The 18,448-nt window shown below is 44.8% G+C and overlaps 2 protein-coding genes across 20 annotated transcripts in view; both read right to left on the bottom strand.

Moving 5' to 3' along the window:
• The window catches only part of LOC129643249 (zinc finger protein ZFP2-like), a 37,826-nt gene that overhangs the window by 7,545 nt on the left and 11,833 nt on the right, over positions 1-18,448 (bottom strand). For 9 of the 17 annotated variants that reach the window (XM_055567541.1, XM_055567540.1, XM_055567542.1 and 6 more), the window contains exon 1: positions 959-1,115. Coding sequence is in view for 5 of the 17 variants with exons in the window: in XM_055567526.1 (XP_055423501.1) it covers positions 16,276-17,154; positions 17,604-17,686; positions 18,207-18,302 (1,058 nt within the window). In the remaining 12 variants the exon portion in view is untranslated. Of the gene's footprint in view, positions 1-958; positions 1,116-15,049; positions 17,155-17,603; positions 17,687-17,997; positions 18,006-18,206; positions 18,303-18,448 lie in introns of those variants that run through there. The other 8 variants (XM_055567526.1, XM_055567529.1, XM_055567528.1 and 5 more) reach the window with 4 other exon arrangements.
• On the bottom strand, positions 5,225-12,882 carry LOC129643250 (putative protein FAM90A24P). Of its 3 annotated transcripts, XM_055567548.1 has the most exons (7): positions 12,646-12,882; positions 11,868-12,059; positions 11,096-11,459; positions 10,569-10,652; positions 7,981-8,786; positions 7,448-7,553; positions 5,225-6,889 (listed from the first exon to the last, which is right to left on the bottom strand). In XM_055567548.1, the coding sequence occupies exons 5-7, from the start codon at positions 8,118-8,120 to the stop codon at positions 6,182-6,184; spliced, it is 954 nt and encodes a 317-aa protein (XP_055423523.1). In that variant the 5' UTR covers positions 8,121-8,786; positions 10,569-10,652; positions 11,096-11,459; positions 11,868-12,059; positions 12,646-12,882; the 3' UTR covers positions 5,225-6,181. The 3 variants fall into 3 exon arrangements, with proteins under 3 accessions (XP_055423523.1, XP_055423524.1, XP_055423522.1); XM_055567549.1 differs by lacking the exons at positions 11,096-11,459; positions 11,868-12,059; positions 12,646-12,882 and adding an exon at positions 10,792-11,079; XM_055567547.1 differs by lacking the exons at positions 10,569-10,652; positions 11,868-12,059; positions 12,646-12,882 and having other exon boundaries at positions 11,096-11,861.

Here is an 18,448-nt window from a genome sequence, read left to right as displayed (position 1 = left end):
AATCCCAAAATCCACTCAAGAAAAAGTGACTGGATTAGTGATTAGAGTATGCAGAGCACCTGGGGAAACCCAAGCTGGGAGGGACTGTTCAGGAAAACCAATCAAGACTTGACCGTGGATTGACTTTGATTTCGATTCAACTTAAGACAATTTCCAAAGTGAAGTGAAGTGTTCTTTTTCACTCTTAGAATATTTCTTCTACTGGTAATAGGAATAGGTAAATTACTATGATATCCAGGGAAACCCCAGGCATATGGAACAGGCTGCCTACAATAGAAAGAAGATGGAACCTAGGCAACTTTGGCTTGTTCAGCTTAGATGTCATAAGAATCAAAGGAGGTTAATATATATTTATTTTTTGGAAGAGTTAAAATAAGTATTTCAAGTGATTTATTCCATCTTGAGATAATTATTTCAACATAAAAATAGATCTCAAGACACATAAATAAAGTGAGGAAAATCACCTGATGAAATCCATTAAAGGAAATTAATTCAGAGAAGCAGAAAATGAAATACTTAGAAGATAATCACCTAAATATTTAGAGACAAATATTTAAAAACATCAGATGTAGATCAATGACCAATAAAACTTTTTAAGACGAAGGACACTGTATCTGCATTGTGTGATACAGAAAGTGTCACACATGTGGGATGAAGTCTGGCTGGCAGTACCAACGACTGAAATTTAGCTATTTAACTGGATTAATTTAAATGTTCAAGCCACATGGTACTGTATTTGAAAGCACAAGATTAGGATCTTAGGTTAGGTGGATAAATAGATTCAAGACAGAAATGTTGGAGCTGAAAAAAGGGATGTGAACAGTCAAAGGTTGGAATGAGAGTGGCAGAGAAAATGTTGACACAGTACGATTCAGAGACCATGACGTGTCTAGAGACAGATAAGACATAACATTAAAGGAAGGAAGCACAGTCCTTTCTCACAGTTTGGAGCACTCACCAAAATCCTAAATTGGAGGAGCGGGTCAAGCCAAATGGATTCTGAGGATTCCATAGCAAGCAGCTGATTCCTCTTCCTCCAACCTCCTAAATGGTCCAGCTTCTCGGAACAAATGCCTCCCTCTGTCTGTTTGACTTCCTTTTAAACCTGAATAGCAGTTTATAACCCAACCTGATCCACCCTATCAAGATCCTGAGCTTAATAGGGTTTCAGTCTGTGAACCACGCCCCGTCCGGTTTGAAAGTCTGGATTTTCCAGATTAATCAAAATTGTAACCCACACCCAGTGTTGGAAGAGCAAAGATGTAATGACATTGTCCAGGGACAGTGAGAAGATCCATCGTTCTCTTCTTCATTCATAAATACTTTTGAGTGCATTCTCTGTACTGTCTTCAAATAACAGGGCATCAGACACACTGGGATTCTGTGGAAATGAAGCTGGGGTTCCCTGGGAGAAATTTGGAATTAAAAATGAAATGCAAGATGAAGAACTATGAACATTTGAAATATAAATAATGAGGTGACAGCATAAAATCTATTGCTGGGCTGCAGAGCGTGACTTTTAAAGTACTGACAACACAGTACCTTCAAGAACATGTTAAAAACCTATTAACTGTAAAGAAAATGGGAAGACAACTTTATACTTTGCTTCTTGGTTAGTAGGAAAATCCATACAAGTGTTCCTACATGGTAAACTATCATAAGTAATTTTACTTCCATTGTATGCACAGCTGATTTAAATATTTGAGTGGAAATCTTATGGATGTGGAGATGGCTTTTTAAGCTTAAAATTCCTGGTTCCCAAGTGGAAAAAATTTACCCAAGGGACACGGTATTTCACTGTATCTGAAGACATTTTGCTTATACCTCATACAATGCCTGGTGATCCTATTATCTTTTGCATTTCAATTCCATCTCCCATATTCATTAAAGAATATTTCACCTGAAACTAGTATATTAAGGTAAATCCACTGTACTTCAATTTTTTAAAAAGAATATTTTAAACTTATGCCATTACCATTCAGTCTCCATGGACTCCTCCTTTTCCTTTACATTCATCAGATTGTGTATAGACTGTTTCCAAAATGAAATAGATAATTTGAGTGTGGACTCTTTCTACCACAAGATTTAAAGAACTCTTGTAGGGTCATGTATTAATTATGCCATCTCCCCAATGTAACGAAAGGAATTGCCTTTCATCTAAGCTTGGGAATTTATTTCTACACTTGTGTTCCTTCCTATTTTTTCCTGGCACATTAGAATGTATGTTTTGACTCAAAACGTATACACTTTATTTTATTTTCATTTAATTTTTAAAGTATAGTTGATGAACAATATTATATTTGTTTCAGATATACAACTTAGTGATACAGTATTTTTTATAGATTATACTCCTCTTGAGATTATTATAAAATATTGTGTGTATTCCCTGTGTTGTACCTTATATCCTTGTAGTGATTTATTTTACATATGGCAGTTTGTATCTCTTAATCCTTAACCCCTAACTTGCCCCTCCCACCTCCCCCTCCCAATGGTAATCACTAGTTTGTATTGTATACCTGTGAATCTGTTTCTGTTCTGTTATTTCTTTTTTTTTTTTAGATTAGCATATATATGATAGCATACAGTATTTGTCTTTCTCTGACTTATTTCACTAAGGACTGTATGCCTAGGCTCACCCTATTGTTTCTAACGGCAAATTTCATTCTTTTCTTTTTTGCTAAGTAGTATTCCATTCTAATTGGAGAAGGCAATGGCACCCCACTCCAGTACTCTAGCCTGGAAAATCCCATGGACGGAGGAGCCTGGTAGGCTGCAGCCCATGGGGTCCCTAGGAGTCGGACACGACTGAGCGACTTCACTTTCACTTTCATGCATTGGAGAAGGAAATGGCAACCCACTCCAGTATTCTTGCCTGGAGAATCCCAGGGACGGGGGAGCCTGGTAGGCTGCAGCCCATGGGGTCCCTAGGAGTCGGACACGACTGAGCGACTTCACTTTCACTTTCATGCATTGGAGAAGGAAATGGCAACCCACTCCAGTATTCTTGCCTGGAGAATCCCAGGGACGGGGGAGCCTAGTGGGCTGCCATCTATGGGGTCGCACAGAGTCGGACATGACTGAAGCGACTTAGCAGCAGCAGCAGCATTCCATTCTAATATATACCACATCTTCTTTATCCATTCATCTGCAGATGGACACTAAGGTTGCATCCCTGTCTTGGCTCTTATAAGTAATAATTCTGCAAATATGGGAAGTGCATTATATCTTTTGTTGTTCTTTCCTTTTCTTCAGATATGTACCCTGGAGTGGAATCACCTTTGTTCCTTGAGGGTTTTGACAGATGATTTTTCTTCTGAAAATATTATGTGGTTTAATATATTCTGTCAAGTATGTATAATGAGCTTTGTGTTGCCCCCCAAGTTCATATGTTGAAGCGGGAACACTCAGTGCATCAGAAGGTGACTTTACCTGGTGAGCCTGTGGTGAGAGCCAGGATTAGATTAAAGTGATGGCCTTCTGGTGGGGCCCTAATCCAATCTCATCTGTGCCCTTAGAAGCAGGAGAAGACACCAGGGGTCTGAGCAAGAGGAAAGGCCGTGTGAGGACACAGTGGGTTGATTCCTGTCAGCTGTACGTGGACACAGGCCTTGGGGACAAACAAACCCATCTGTGCCTTGATCTGGGAAATTCTGGCTCCAGGAAACCTTGATGGAAACTAATGGGAAACTCCAGACTAGAGTAGGAGGGAATGTGCTATTTCACATTAAAGACTTCAGAACACATTTTCCATGTCTTTTGTTCTTTCCCTCAGGAGGCAGAGACTTAACACAGAGCTCTGCTCGGGGGTTTCAGGAGACCAGAATGTGGTCAGTGAGGATGAAGGGCTTAGAATTCCTTGAAAAGGACTTCAGGATGCTATATGCATCTAATGTCTATATAATGTCAGCCTATGTACATTCTTTCTCATTCTTCATTTGTCATGAGTTCTATTTCACACAGCTTGAAATGATGTATAAATTCAAATAAGTTTTTAAAAACATGGATGTTATCTCACACTTTTTCAATTTTTCAAAATATATTGTCATTACACATTTTTTTGTTATCTTTCTTCCCTGGGCTATTTAAATGATTATTTTTGTTTTGAAAGTAGGAGATTGTTGAACCCCTCTTTGCTTACTCTAAATATTTTGGGTCAAGTGTGGCTAATGAGCTGCGTGCCTTCACCTGGGCGGATGGAGGACCACCCTCTTCTCACAGCTGACAGCACGTGTTCTGATGGAGCCCAGATCTGTGCATCTCACTAAAATCGTCCTGTGTCCTGAAGCCCTGCCCCCTGGAGGCACAGGCCCAAGAATATCAGCCCATCCCTAATAATTCCAATCTCACCTGGCTTCTGTGACAGACTCCTCTCTACTCCTGTGATGCTCAGAGGATCCCATAAAATAGAGCATTTCTCAGGCCCATTCAGAGCCTTTGAAATGACAAAGTTGAAGATCAGATGATGTTTTGTTTTGTGAGAATCTAAGAATGTCATGAGGAGGATTTAGGTCCTGAGACAGGGAGTAAAAGGAATAGGCTGTGACCCAGGTCACAGAGAAAGACCGTCTCAGAAGTTTTGCGGGGTCTGGGCACGGCCCCCCTGTGCCAGCCGTCTCCCTGATGGTTTCATCCCCTTGCACCTTCAGCCAGCAGCCCCCCTGCCCCTGAGGTGCAGGGCTCTGCAGAACGAGGACATTCCCCCAGCCGTTGCTCTGTAGGAAGGAAGGAGCACAGTTTGCTCTTCCAAGGAAGTCCTCTCCACGCGGCTCAGTGGCTGTTCTTGGACCTACTCGGGTCTTTTCCTGCTGGAGAAGAGAGGCAGCCGGTGAGGTGGGTGATCTCTGCCCACCACCTCCAGTGCTTCTCAAACTCTGCTGCTCGTTTGAAGGCCTCAGAGCAGCGGCAAGCCCGGTGCCCAGGCCTCAGAACAGACAATGAGCTCTACCTGTAAGGAGGATTCGGGCGTGTACAACATTGCAACTCACCAACTGAGTCCAGTGTGGCCAGAGTGAGAATAAACTAGTACAAATGCTTATTATATTCTCTACACACGGGACTCACACGGTGCATTGTTAATGTGCACATGTGGGGATCTGGGAGGGCCTGATTCTGTGTTTTTATAAGGTCTTCCGAAGCTCTTTCCCTCAATTACAAAATCTATCTTGAGTAAAAATAATATTCAGATCCTCTTCAAGGCGTAGAGATAAAAACCACATAAAACATGTCTTATATGGTAGAACTTTATTAAAATTGAAAGAAAATTTTTTATCCTATGGTAAATTTTATAAAATTTTTGAGAGACATTATATCAATCCTGGAAAAATTATCATTAAAAAGGAAGGCGGGAACGTTAGGGCACAGGAAGGCCCTTCTAGGGCTGAGTTCAGGGCCTGCCTGCCACAAAATGCTCTTTCTACATCTCTTGATATGATTGTATAGTTTTTCTTGTTTATTCTATAAATATAGAAAAAATTTAAATAAAGCTTTATAGTAACACCCCTGGGGGCTCAGAGGGTAAAGAATCTTCCTGCTACAGGAGACTCAGGTTTGATACCTCAATCAGGAAGATCCCTTGGAGGAGGGCATGGCAACCCACTCCAGTATTCTTCCCTGGAGAATCCCCATGGACAGTGGAGCCTGGTGGGCTACAGTCCATGGGGTTGCAAAGAGTCAGATATGACTGAGCAGCTACCACTAATAAAACATAATAAGCACAGCCATGGGAAGGTCCCCCACCATGATTTACAGTGAAAGACTCCACAGAGTCCATGAGTCTCACCTCAGGACAGGGCGCGGCTGACCTTCTGCAGAGCAGAGTCAGGCCCTTTTGGCAGCTTCCAAATGTTCAGATACAGATACTACCATCCAACACAGACACTACCATCATCAACTACCGTTACTCCCATCACTTCCTATCTACACAATGGTTAAAAGTCACTCCTATATTTGCCTCAATTCCTGATAATAGATTGAGGTTGACAGCTTGACATTCTGTTGGATGAGTGCCATGGGACAGGGCAGTGTGTGCAGCTGTGTGTCCCCAGGGTGGTCCGGTACCACTGCTGTCTCGCCCACCAGGGTGGGGAGTCCTGCTTCACCGGGAACAGCCGCTCCCTCTAACACCCAGCCCACCCGCCAGAGTCACAGTCACGACAGGACACCGGGCCCTGGAGGACGAGTCTCAGTTGCCACTGGTGTCTTGCTCCCAGTCACTCTCTTCGGAGGAAGAAGACACCTGGAGGTCATCGTAGAGGACGCTCCGGGGCCCGGGGACAGCATGTCTCTCGGGCTCCTGGTCGACGGACGGGCTCTGAGCAGGAGGGGCTGGCCGCTCCGCAGGCCACGGAGACGGGGCCGCCGTGTACCGGCAGCTCCAGCAGCCTTCGCCGTCTCTCAGGAAGAGCATCCTGAGAGGCTGGGCCGGGACGCCGACGATGGACAGGGGGTGGGCTGCGGAGGCGGCGCGCACGCTCCTGGAAGGAGATCTGTCCGCTGGAGGCTGGAGGTCCAAGCGTTGCCCGTGGACAGGTGTCTCCCTGGATACATGGGTGGCCACTCTCGGTCCACGTCCAGCTGTGCTGGGTGGAGGAGGGAGATTCAGGAAGGCCCCCAGATCTGCTGTTGGAGTGCTCTGCTGGGGGGTCTGGACGGGGCTGAGTCTAGGTTTCTTTGGGGGCTTCACACATGTCAGGGTGGGGGTCTGTGCATATCTCTTGCCTGGAGCCTCGATGCGGCCCTTGGAGGCCGGGGCCATATTCCTGCCGATGAGAGGCACTGCGGGGAGGCTGGATTTCACATCATCTCTCCTCGTTGGTGACCCTCTTGTGTGATCTGGATGCTGGAGGGATTTCCTCTTGGATATGTGGATAAGCATCGGCATGTTTGGGTGCTGTAAGAGAAGACCACACAGAGAGGCCAGGTGTGAGAATCTTCTCTCCATCCAGTAAAACACCTCACAGGCATTAATTTATATGATAAGATCCTCAACATCAGGTTTGCTCATAAAAAAAGAAAATTACAGTATGACCTTGATACATTTATGGATCAAATAGGTAAATGGAAATGTTATAAAAATATATCTTGTTAAGTTAGGGGAAACAAGCTTTTGGTACACACTCTTCTTAGGACTGTACACAGCTTGGTGTTTTGCAGGCACTATGATGGCAAAATGAGTTTTCATGGTCATGGAGGATGAATCACAATTCACAGATTCCTGTTTTAACTTCTACTATGGAAGCTTCTACTATGGAAGTGATAAAATCACTTCCATGTCCCTGCCAGCTTTTTCTTGCCAGACATGCAAGTAAGAATGCAAAGTCAAAGACAGCAAGAAAAATGGCATCTGAAAAATAAATGATGACTTTGGTCAGGAAAGAACATGACCGGTTTCCTCCCACAGACAGGACTGAGGCCAGTGGATTAAAGAGGGGGCCCAGCAGAGACTGACCCTCAGGCAGAGGCTGGGCTCCGGCTCCTCCTTCCAGCTCTGCAGCTGCCGACTGCGGGGCCTCCTGGGAAATCGCTGCAGGAGCTTCCTCTGCTGCTCCTCTTTCCTGCAACACAAACATGTCAAGTGTCAGAAACCCAGTGTCCTTGCCACAGTTGGGGCCAACGGAGCTGTGGCCCAGCCCCTTTTCTAGTTTGGAAGTGACACCGGACCTGAACCCTTCTGCCTTTGTGCAGACCCCCCATGTCCTTCCCCGACTCCAGAGACCCCTCCAGCGTCTCCCAGGAAGTCCTGTCTCTTCATCTCTATGGCTTCGGGGCCAGTCAGCTGCAAAGTTGTGTGTGTTTCCCACTCTCCTTAGTGACTTCGGGGCCTAGTGTGAGCCCCCGAGTGTGGCCTCTGAGGACATGGCTCCTGTCTCTTTCCCCAGTTCCCCTGTCCTTTCTAGAGATGGCTCAGCACAGTGTCAACAAGGAGAGGAACCGTCTCCGGATTGCAGCCCAGACCTTGGGTCCCACCTCCCCGCCGCTCACCTCTGCCTTTCCTCCTCCTCTCTCTCAGCCGTGTTAGGAGTCCCTGGGGTCGGTGGGTCCTGCAGTTTCCACGCCAGGTTCTCCTTACCAAATCTGGACCCCAAGGGCAGGGGGACCAGCGCCCCTTGCCAGCGCTTCATGGGGCACCTGAGGCTCCTTGCTGTGTGCCCAAAGGCTCCACAGTCCTTACACTTCACCTGTGGGTGGAGGAGAACCAGGTCAGTGAGTCATCAGAAGCCACAGGCAGGAGGCCAAAGGGAATGCAAGGACGGATGGAGAGCGTTGCATGCTGGTTCTGGAGAAAGGACACGGTCCCTCAGGTGCCGGGATAGTTACAATATTGTGGTCCCCAAAGCCCTCATCAGGAGCATCAGAGGAAGAGGGGCTGGCAGTCTAAGGTGAACAGTAAGAGCCCCATTGAAAGATCTGGATGAAGCCAGGGCAGACATAACCCTGAGGAGCCCAGATGGTTCCTCCCAGGCTCTGAGTGGCCCGATCTGCTGGGGATGGAGGTCAAGCCAGCTATCTTTGGATGCGAATGCACTAGTGAGTTATGAACCCAGAATATTCCAGGTCTAAACCCTGTCTCTGCAGTCCATGCCACCCACAGATTCCCTGTGGGTCCAAGCCTCCACTCATCATGGAGTCTTTCTCCTGTGGTGGGGGAGCCATCTGCCTCCCAGGTCCCGGGTTTTGCTTCCTCACTTTCTGGTCTTGAAAGAGTTGGCAGGCTTTCAGCCATCCATAATGACCAGCCATCTTCCACACCTACTGGAGGTTCTCCTGAATCTTAATTTTTGGATCACCTATGTGAAAAGAAAAAAAAAACAAACAAACTGTCAAATTGATGCAGAGACACAGAGACATCCCTGCCCTATAGACCCTAAATGGGGATCATGACATTGGGACCAGGTTTCTGACAATTTGACTTCTCCTGCCCAGATCTTTCTTTTCACAGAAAGTGAAGAAGAACTAAAGAGCCTCTTGATGAAAGTTGAAGAAAAGAGTGAAAAAGTTGGCTTAAAACATAACATTCAGAAAACTAAGATCATGGTAAGTGGATAGGGGAACAGTGACAGACTTTATTTTCAGGGTTCTAAAATCACTGCAGATGGTGACTGCAGCCATGAAAGGAAAAGACGCTTGTTCCTTGGAAGAAAAGCTATGACCAATTTAGACAGCATATTAAAAAGCAGAGTCATTACTTTGCTGACAAAGGTCCATCTAGTCAAGGCTATGGTTTTTCCAGTAGTCATGTATGGATGTGAGAGTTGGACTGTAAACAAAGGCAAATGCCGAAGGATTCATGCTTTTGAACTGTGGTGTTGGAGAAGACTCTTGAGAGTCCCTTGGACTGCAAGGAGATCCAACTAGTCCATCCTAAAGGAACTCAGTCCTGAATATTCACTGGAAGGACTGATGCTGAAGCTGAAACTCCAATACTTTGGGCACTGATGTGAAGAACTGACGCACTTGAAAAGATCCTGATGCTGGGAAAGATTGAAGCCGGGAGGAGAAGGGGATGACAGAGGATGAGATGGTTGATGGCATCACCAACTCGATGGACATGAGTTTGAGTAAGCTCCCGGAGTTGGTGATGGACAGGGAAGCCTGCCGTGCTGCAGTCCATGGGGTCGCAAAGAATCATACATGACTGAGTGACTGAACTGAACTGAAGGAGGAAGCTTCAGGGGAGAAGGCAGGATAGTAACTGTGGTCAAATGTGTAGCAGCAGTGAGAGAGGAAAATCTGGGTGGTGAGCATGAATAAGGCTCAAAAAGCTGAAATGTGATCATGTACAAAAGGGCAGAGTCGCTGCAGTCAGCATGACGCGAGGTCACCAGCAGGAGCTTTCCCGCCAGAAGAATAAGAAAAGGCAGAGCAGCTTGGTTAAGGGAAAGCACTGAGCCGCTGGGGCGATTGTCCCCCAAGCAGAGGGACACGCAGATCACGCAGCAGAAGGTGAAAAAGGCAAAAGGGAAGGGGGAAGCCAAGTAGCTTTGGGGCTTCGTATGCAACCCTCTTGCCCTTGGCCTGTGCACCTGAAGCCAGTGCCCCCACGCTGGGGTTTCCTGCCACAGGGCTCCCGGGGCCAGGACCGATGGCGTTCCCTTTGCCCTGAGTCTGCAACGGGTCCCTTTTGTGCTTCCTTCCCCTCAGGTAGCCTCTCTCCCTTTTCAGCCACTCCCAGAGGGTGAGGGGGTTATCCTTTCCTAGTCTTTTCTATTCCTGTGGGGTTCACCCCAAAGTTTTAAAATTAGCTTTGTAAATGCAAAAAAAAAAAAGTACAAATGAAACGTCTAATATTAACATCAATGTTTACTCAATTTAAAAAATAAAATTATAAATTTAAAGACACCTTACCCTATTGCCAGGCCAAACCACTACATAAGTTTACTATGGACTTTTTTTCTGAGCGATATGCTGAACACCAGCTTTAAAAAGCCAACCATTCTAAAATCCAGCTGTGCTCCTCCTCTCTGTAGGAGTTGATCAGAGAGGTGGGGGAGGATGCCCTCACTGAGGGAGATGCAGCTTTGATGGTGGCTGAGGACCAGTCAAGAAGGAATGTCCCCTTCCCAGCTGACCTGAGGCTGCTTCCAAGGTCGCATGAGCTTGTCGAGACTTTCTTAGCAAAGTGACACCATCTATTCCCTTTGGTCTAACCACATCTGAAGACATGTGAAGAGAAAGAAATAATTCACAATTTCACTCATGTGTGGAATACAAAAGACAAACAAAAGAAAACAAGGAAATAGAATTTTAAAGAAGACAACATGGACATGATAGCAAATACAAAGATACACAGACCTGAGTAAAGGGAATCAGAAGAGGAGCCTCAAACAAAATGGGGCAGCAAATACTAACAGAGGAAAACTGCAGATTTTGGTGCTGAGAAGGTGTGTGGTTCACAGAAGCTGAAATGTATGGCGATGCACCTAAAACTTCACTAAAATTATAATGGGATAATACCAAAACTTAAAACAAGTAAAATAAAATTCAAAAGAAATTACAGAATCGATCCGCAGCTGCCTAAAGCCGCATCACTACGTGATGTTACTCTTGTCCCATTTCCCTGAGGGACTAGCCAAACACCAATTTTAAACCACACAACCTGAAATTCAGCTGTGAGCCTCTAGTCTGTCAGCAGATGCTCAGAATCATGAGTTCTAGACACTCGAGCTGAGGAGATGCAGCTTCCAAGGTGGCTGAGGAGGGTCAGAGGGGAAATTTCCCCTTCCCGATGACTTGATACTCCCCTAAGGTCACATGACCTTGATGAGGTTTTTCTTTCCTTTTTTTTTTTTTGATGAGGTTTTCTTAACCAATCAACGTTATGTAGGCTACAGTCCAGGGGGTCACAAGGAGTCAGACACAGCTGAGCGACTGAACAGCAAAACTCACCCTGTATCTCTCAGTGTCTTGAAGACCCATTTAGAAAAGGGAAATATCTTGTGAATTCACTTCGATATGGAACACTAAACACAAATTTCAAAAGCAAATAAGTCAAAACAAAAAGAAAGGAAAGCAAATGACACAAAAGTGAACATTCTCACAGAGCAGAGCAGGGTGTGTCAGAGGATAGTGGCAAGGGGACGGCTGAGGAGTGAAACGGGTCCACAGGATGGTCACAAAAACACCCAAGTTGTTGGTGCTCACCAATTTTATAATCTACTGGAATTGAAATATATTTTTGTACATGTAAAACTTATCTAACATTTTCACTGAATGATACCCAACAAAAATAATTAAATTAAAAAATTAAAATATTCATGCTCATGGCCTAGATTACATTGGTACCTATTTTGTCTACTGTCCCATTTCTCTGATGGACAAACTGAACATCAAATTTAAATCAACCTGAACCGTAGTCACATGCCTCTTACCTGTCAGTAGATGCCCAGAATGCTGGGTGCTGGGCACTCTGCACCTTTGAAGATGACCGAAGAGGGCCAGTGGGGTAACTTCCCCTTCCTGCTGCCTTTGATTCATCCCCAAGGTTACCTGACCTTGATGAGGTTTTCCTAATCCAATCAAGGTTATATATCACCTTTGATCTAATAATGTCTTGTAGACACCTTTAGAAAACAGAAATACATGATGAATTGATTCATATATGGAACACTAAATACATGGAAAAAGAACAAATAAGTAAAAAAAAAATATTAAGACAGCAAATGACTTGCAAATAAACACATATTCCCAGAACAGAGCCGTGGATGTCAGAGGGCACCAGCAGGGGGATGGCTGATGAGTGAAATAGGTCCACAGGATGGTAAAAGTGAAAAACATTGAAGTTTTTGGTGCAGGTCAATTTTATGGTATACTGAAATTGAAATATATTTTATATAAATAAAACATATAATATTGTAACCAAATGAATGATACTCTAGAAAAATAATTAAGGGCTTCCATGATGGCTCAGACAGTAAAGCGTCTGTCTGCAATGCGGGAGACCCGGGTTCGATCCCTGGGTCGGGAAGATCCCCTGGAAAAGGAAATGACAACCCACTCCAGTACTCTTGCCTGGAAAATTCCATGAGCAGAAAAATAATTACATGAAAAATTATCCATGCCTCAGTGCATAAAGCCACCTGTGTACATATTTTGTCTATGTCTTGTTTCTCTGAGGGATACACTGAACACCAAATAAAACCAAACAACCTGAAATCCAGCTGGGTACCTCCCATCTGTCAGTAGATGCTCAGAATGGTGGGAGCTGGACACCGTCCACTGGAGGACATGCAGCCTCAGAGGTAGCTAAGGGTCTGTGGTGGAATTTCCCTTTCTTAGCTGACTTGTTACTTCTCCAAGATATGTGACCTTGTTAAGATTTTCCTGACTAATCCAAGTCATATATCAACTTTGTTCCCTCTGTGTCTGAAGACAGATTAAGAGAAGAGAAACACCTATTGACTCTACTCATGTGTGAAGTAGGAAGAAACCAAGAAACAAAGAGAAAACAAGTGAAAAAAAATCAAGTAACTAAACAAATGACACAAGAACACATACACAGATACACGGAACTGAGTGGTGGATGCAGAGGGGAATTGGCAGGTGGGAGGGCCCAAGGGTAACACAGTCACGGAGAGTAAAGGAGGGAAGATAACGTGCTGGTGCTAAGCAGGTGTACAGTATGCAGGAGCTGAAATCCACTTGTAAACGTAAAACTCATCTAATATTATAACTGAATGATAGCTCAGTATAAGATAGAGATGAAATAAAAAACAAATTAAAGAATCTTTACTCCATTGTCTAAAGCCAGAACACTACGTATTTTGACTGCTGTCGTATTTCTCTGGAGGTTTAGCTAACACCACATTTATTTCAAACCAACCTGAAATCCAGCTGCACTCCTCCTATCTGTAACTAGAATTGCAGAAAAATGGGTGCTGGGCAAACTCCATTGGATGAGATAAAGCTTTCAAGGAGGCTGAGGAAGTGTCCATGTGTAAAGTTGTCTTTGCAAACTGACCTTCATACTGCTCCAAGGTCACATGACCTTGTTGAGCCATTTGTACCCACGGAATGATACGTGTCACAATAGACAGACAATAGAATTGGTTGCTCATCACCTTCACCCAGGACTTGTTTTCCCATCTTGACCGCCCCCAGAATTCCTTGTGGAAATTTTGAAAACCAGTGATGGAGTTTCTCTGGTAGGTCAGTGGATAAGAATCCTCCCGCCAAGGTGGGAGACACAGGTTTGATCCCTGCTCTGGGAAGATCTCACGAACAACTAAACCCCTGTGCCCACTGTTGAGCCTATGCCCACTGTTGAGCCTGTGCCCTAGAGCCCCAGGAGCACCAACTACTGAGTCCAGGAGCCCTAGGGCCCAAGCTCTGCAGCAAGAGAAGCCACTGCCATGAGAAGCCCACACAGTGCAATTAGAGAGAAGTTTCTGTTTGCCACAAGTGGAGAAAAAGCCCTCCCAGTGATGAAAACCCAGCAGAGCCAAAATTAAATAAAATTTTTTTAATTAAAAAAAAAGTCATTATGGATCAGTACCATCCTTGTGAGTGTTTCTGTGAGTGGACTCAGGCCTTGGTTGGGGAATTGTGCTGCTTTGGCAGGAACACACATCATCTGAGTGGATATCCGGGAGGACTCTCCCTGGAGATATGGGTTCAATATGGATGTGTCAAAGGATAACTTTCCAAGTCCTGCAGACAAGAGGGGAGATTCGCCCTGTGACATTTTATTTGGAAAAAGACATTGTGCTAATTATTTTAAAAACATGCTCGTGTGATGACTGATAGTTTTAGGCATTTTATATTCTTGCAGATTTATTTCATGAGCTTATGTGGTGGTAACAAGGCTGGGTTCCTGTTTAGTGAGACGGCTGGGTCCAAAATTCAGGAATCAGCTGAGTAAGATAGAAAGTACAATCATGGAAGGAACTCTTCATCCACTTGGCTCAGTTCAGAGGTTTTGGGACAAAATAACAAAGAGATTTCTGAGGTCTGGAAGGGCAGAGCTGTCTGTCTCTTGAGCCCCAGGTGGTTTCCATCTGCAGACAGGTTGTGCGTGCCAGTGTGCTAAGTCGCTTAAGTTGTCTCCGACTCTTTATGACCCCATGGACTGTAGCACGCTAGGTTCCTTTGTTTGTGGGATTTTCCAGACAAGAATACTGAAATGGGTTGCCATGCCCTCCTCCAGGGGATCTTCCCGACCCAGGGATGGAACCTGAGTCTCTTATGTCTCCTGCATTGGCAGTCAGGTTCTTTACCACTAGCGCCACCTGCCTGCAGACATAGGTTGAGCGGCTCAAATAATGTAGGACCAGATGTCTCTGAGACTCCCCCCAGGACCTTGCCTGAGCAGGATCATGGCATTTTGGAAACCTGGCCAGTGGAGCTGAAGATCAGGGCTGTGTCACCCCCAGGGCCTGAAGGGGTGGATGGAGTTGGGGGCCGTTGGAATGAGTGGAGCTGAGTTGTGAGGAAAGAGCAGTGGAGAAAGGGGAGACTCAGTGAGCGGGGGTGTGTCTCTGCCCACTTTTCCAGAGTGCAGACCTGCGTCCCTGTGTTTACAGGGGCCCAAAGAAACCAGACAGCAACACTGAGCTCCTGTAGCCATGGACTTTATTGCTTGAATATTAACAACTATTATTCTATACACACATTTTAATTTCTTACAAAACTCTACATTCCACGTTGCTAGGTCTCCTCATTCTCCATTTTATGCCACATTTTCATGGAAAGGTATTTCCCTGAATCATAATCTGCCTGATTGTGTGTTTGTTGTTATGGTTGTTGTGGTCTAGTCGCTAAGTTGTGAACTCATGGATCATAGGCCCCCAGGTTTTTTTGTCCATGGGGTTCTCTAGGCAAGAATACTGGAGTGGGTTGCCATTTCTTTCTCCAGGGGAACCTTCCAGACCAGGGATTGAATCCATCTCTTGCACTGCAGGTGGATTCTTCACCACTCGGCCACCTGGGAGGCCTGATTGTGTGTTACAGGTTTCTTTTGCAGGCTCCCCTTCCTACACAGGGTCATTTTTGCTGATATGAAATCTATCTGTAGCTCCACTGTGACTTTAGGATTGCTGCATCCTTAGTGTGATAATCTTGTGTTGACTGAGAAGTAAGTCCCCAAAGACTTCCCTTCTTCCTTCACAACACCGAGGGCGTGTCATACAGACTGAGCATGTGTGGAGCAGAGTGGTTGATCTATGGAGAAAGAATTTCTCAGAACCTTCCATGAAATCACTTTGCTAGGATAAATTATTTAGAAGTATGCCCTGGTATTGCTCAACATACTTTAGTATTTCTCAAGAGTCTTCATCTTTGCTCTTGTTTTAGTGTTTATTTTTTTCATTGAGTTTCTTGAGCACATCAAGCCTGGGGCTCCGCTGAATGTTAACAGTGATTACAATCCTACTGTTTTCCTTCATGGAGTTGGCTCATGTTGAACAATTAATTATGAAAGAACTAGGGGTTGCTTGTCCTCTGCTCATGACCTCTAGGTACTCAGGGGCTTCAGAGTTGGGAACTGTTGCTGAAAACACCCATATTATATTTAGAGGGAGTTCTGCTAAGTTACCTGAGGTCAGGCCAGTGACTAAAGGCTTTGCCACAGAGATCGCGCACATGTGGACCTAAGTCCACAGGTGATTCCTGTCTGGACCGGGGAGTGTGATGCCTGAAGGAGCCTCCATATTGATTATAGACAGTTACTTTAGTGAGTGTGAACTTGGTGAGTTTAAATGTTAATGCTATGGCTGCTGTTCCTCTCACATTCCTCATGTGTGGAATGTGGAAGGAACAGCGTGTCACCTCAGGTGAGAAAGTCTACTGAGGGCCTTCCTGCTTTGCTCTCTGGTGCTGGGTTCCCTCGTGTCGTCTAAGGGAAGAGCAGTGACTAAAGCATTTCCCACAGAGCTGACACTCGTAGGGTTGCTCACCCGTGTGTGTTCTCTCATGCCTTCTCAGGTTTGCATATTGACTGAAGGCATTCCCACACCGCTGACATTTATAGGGTTTCTCTCCTGTGTGGGTCCTTTTGTGCCGAGTCAATTCAGAACTCTGACTGAAGGCCTTCCCACACACAAGACACACGTGAGGTTTCTCTCCAGTGTGGATTCTCTTGTGCTGACTAAGGCCAGAGTTTTGGCTAAATGTTTTCCCACACTGGTGACATTCATACTGCTTTTCTTTGGGGTGGATTTTCTCGTGTTTTCTAAGGTAAGAGATTTGATTAAAATTTTTCTCACACAGACGACATTTGTAGGGCTTCTCTCCTGTGTGAGTTTTCTCGTGTTGTTTCAGGTAGGACCTTTGACTAAACAGTTTGCCACACACATGACATTTAAATGGTTTCTCTCCAGCGTGGACCCGATTGTGGTTTCTAAGGTCAGAACTTTGAAAAAAGCCACTTCCACAGAGACCGCATTTGTATGGTTTCTCTCCAGTGTGAATCGTCTTGTGTTGTTTGAGGCTAAAGCAATTGCTAAATACTTTCCTACACAGAGGACATTCACACAACTTGCCTCTACTGTGAATGTGACCCTGTGCGTTAAGGGATGACCCTTGACTAAGTGATTTTCCACACTGTTTGCTGACATTACGTTTCCTTCTTAAGTGAATTGATGAATGTTGAGGGGAATATCTAGAAGGAACTTCATCTCTCAAATCCGTGCATCCAGCAGAATCCCCTTGCGGGTGAGAAACCTGTTTGGATAAAGGAGATATGAGGCTGTTACTCGTTTGCCCATGTCCAGGCAGACACTCATTTGTCTACATGTTCACCCTAGAACATCAGCTCATAATAGTCTCTGGTTAAAAGGTCTCCAGTGTTAGTTGCAAACACATGTTGTGTTATTCCCCTGCAAGCACGAACATTCTCTTTTATAGGTTCCCAATCCAAGATACCAGATTAATTTTGAAGATTTCAGTGTGTTCTAGAGACTAGGAGATGAAAAATGTTTGTGCAACTTATCTTTTTCTCCCTTACATTATGGTTTTGAGCTCATGTTAACTTCTTAACCAATTTCAGGGTATCCAAAAATTTGCTCAGGAAGAGCTCAGTCTCAACTTACAGGCAATTGAGCTCAATTACCAACTTATCTCACTGCAGGTCTTTCATTTGGATGACTGGGGTTCCCACCCCTGAAACTCACCATTGCCATGGTAGGGGATGTGTGCTTCCTGTAGACACTTTGCATGAACATCATTTCTTGTTGTCTAAGGGGTCTTTCGCTGCCTAAAGAAATGTGAAAAGTATAGATTTTAGAGTGGCAATAGGGAAATAAAATGTAGACAAACACAAAGGTCCCTGTGAGTATATTTCAAAAATTGGTACTTGGAGAAACTGTGTATATAACAAAGAAATACTCAATGTAGTAGAAATACTTTAAAAGTCATATCTATTAGAAAAAAGCCCAGGCTTAAAATATAAAAACATAATACGGTGAAGAGATATTGGGTCAGAAAATGGTAGACAAAACTTTAAGTGGCAGGATGAGGACAGGAATCACTATGCGAAAGCTGAAGTGTGGTATAGTCCACAAGCACCTTTTTCCCTAAAGGAGAGAAAATATCAGGAATATGAATTGTGATGATAGGGGCCCAGAATGATAACAACTCGAGGAATATGCCCCAGTGTCCTCACTTCCACTTTGGAATATATCCCTGCCTTTATCAGACTTTCATCTGGTGTCTCCAAGGACTTAACACACCAGCTGAAACTGTTTTGCCCCGAAGCCCAGGCCCTTGACGCTCACCTGGACTCTGACCTTGGAGGCCTCCTGCTGCTTCAGTCCACAGCTCTTTTCCTTGTTCCAGCTGGGAAATCACCTCTGATTCGCTGATCTGATAGCCTGTTTGATTAAAAAAAAGAAAGATGTGGGTTTTGAGTCTGGCTAATCAGTCTTTGCTGTGCTCAAAACAGGAGTAAGGCACTGGGGAAAATAAAAGAGACAACTGAAGGTCAGTGCAGGTAACAACATCCTGAACAGGCAGAACA

Source organism: Bubalus kerabau, chromosome 2, assembly GCF_029407905.1.
Source record: "Bubalus kerabau isolate K-KA32 ecotype Philippines breed swamp buffalo chromosome 2, PCC_UOA_SB_1v2, whole genome shotgun sequence".
NCBI classification, from domain to species: Eukaryota; Metazoa; Chordata; class Mammalia; order Artiodactyla; family Bovidae; genus Bubalus; species Bubalus kerabau.
The sequence above is the reverse complement of the archived record's forward strand: the minus strand, read 5'-3'. Positions and strand labels throughout refer to the sequence as shown.

Excerpts from the sequence above, each read along its gene's own strand:
- LOC129643250 (XM_055567548.1), bottom strand. The coding sequence starts at position 8,120 with ATGAAGCGCTGGCAAGGGGCGCTGGTCCCCCTGCCCTTGGGGTCCAGA. Across the intron at positions 7,554-7,980 it reads GAGGAGGAGGAAAGGCAGAG|GAAAGAGGAGCAGCAGAGGA; the intron begins GTGAGCGGCGGG and ends TTTGTGTTGCAG. Across the intron at positions 6,890-7,447 it reads AGCCCAGCCTCTGCCTGAGG|CACCCAAACATGCCGATGCT; the intron begins GTCAGTCTCTGC and ends CTTCTCTTACAG.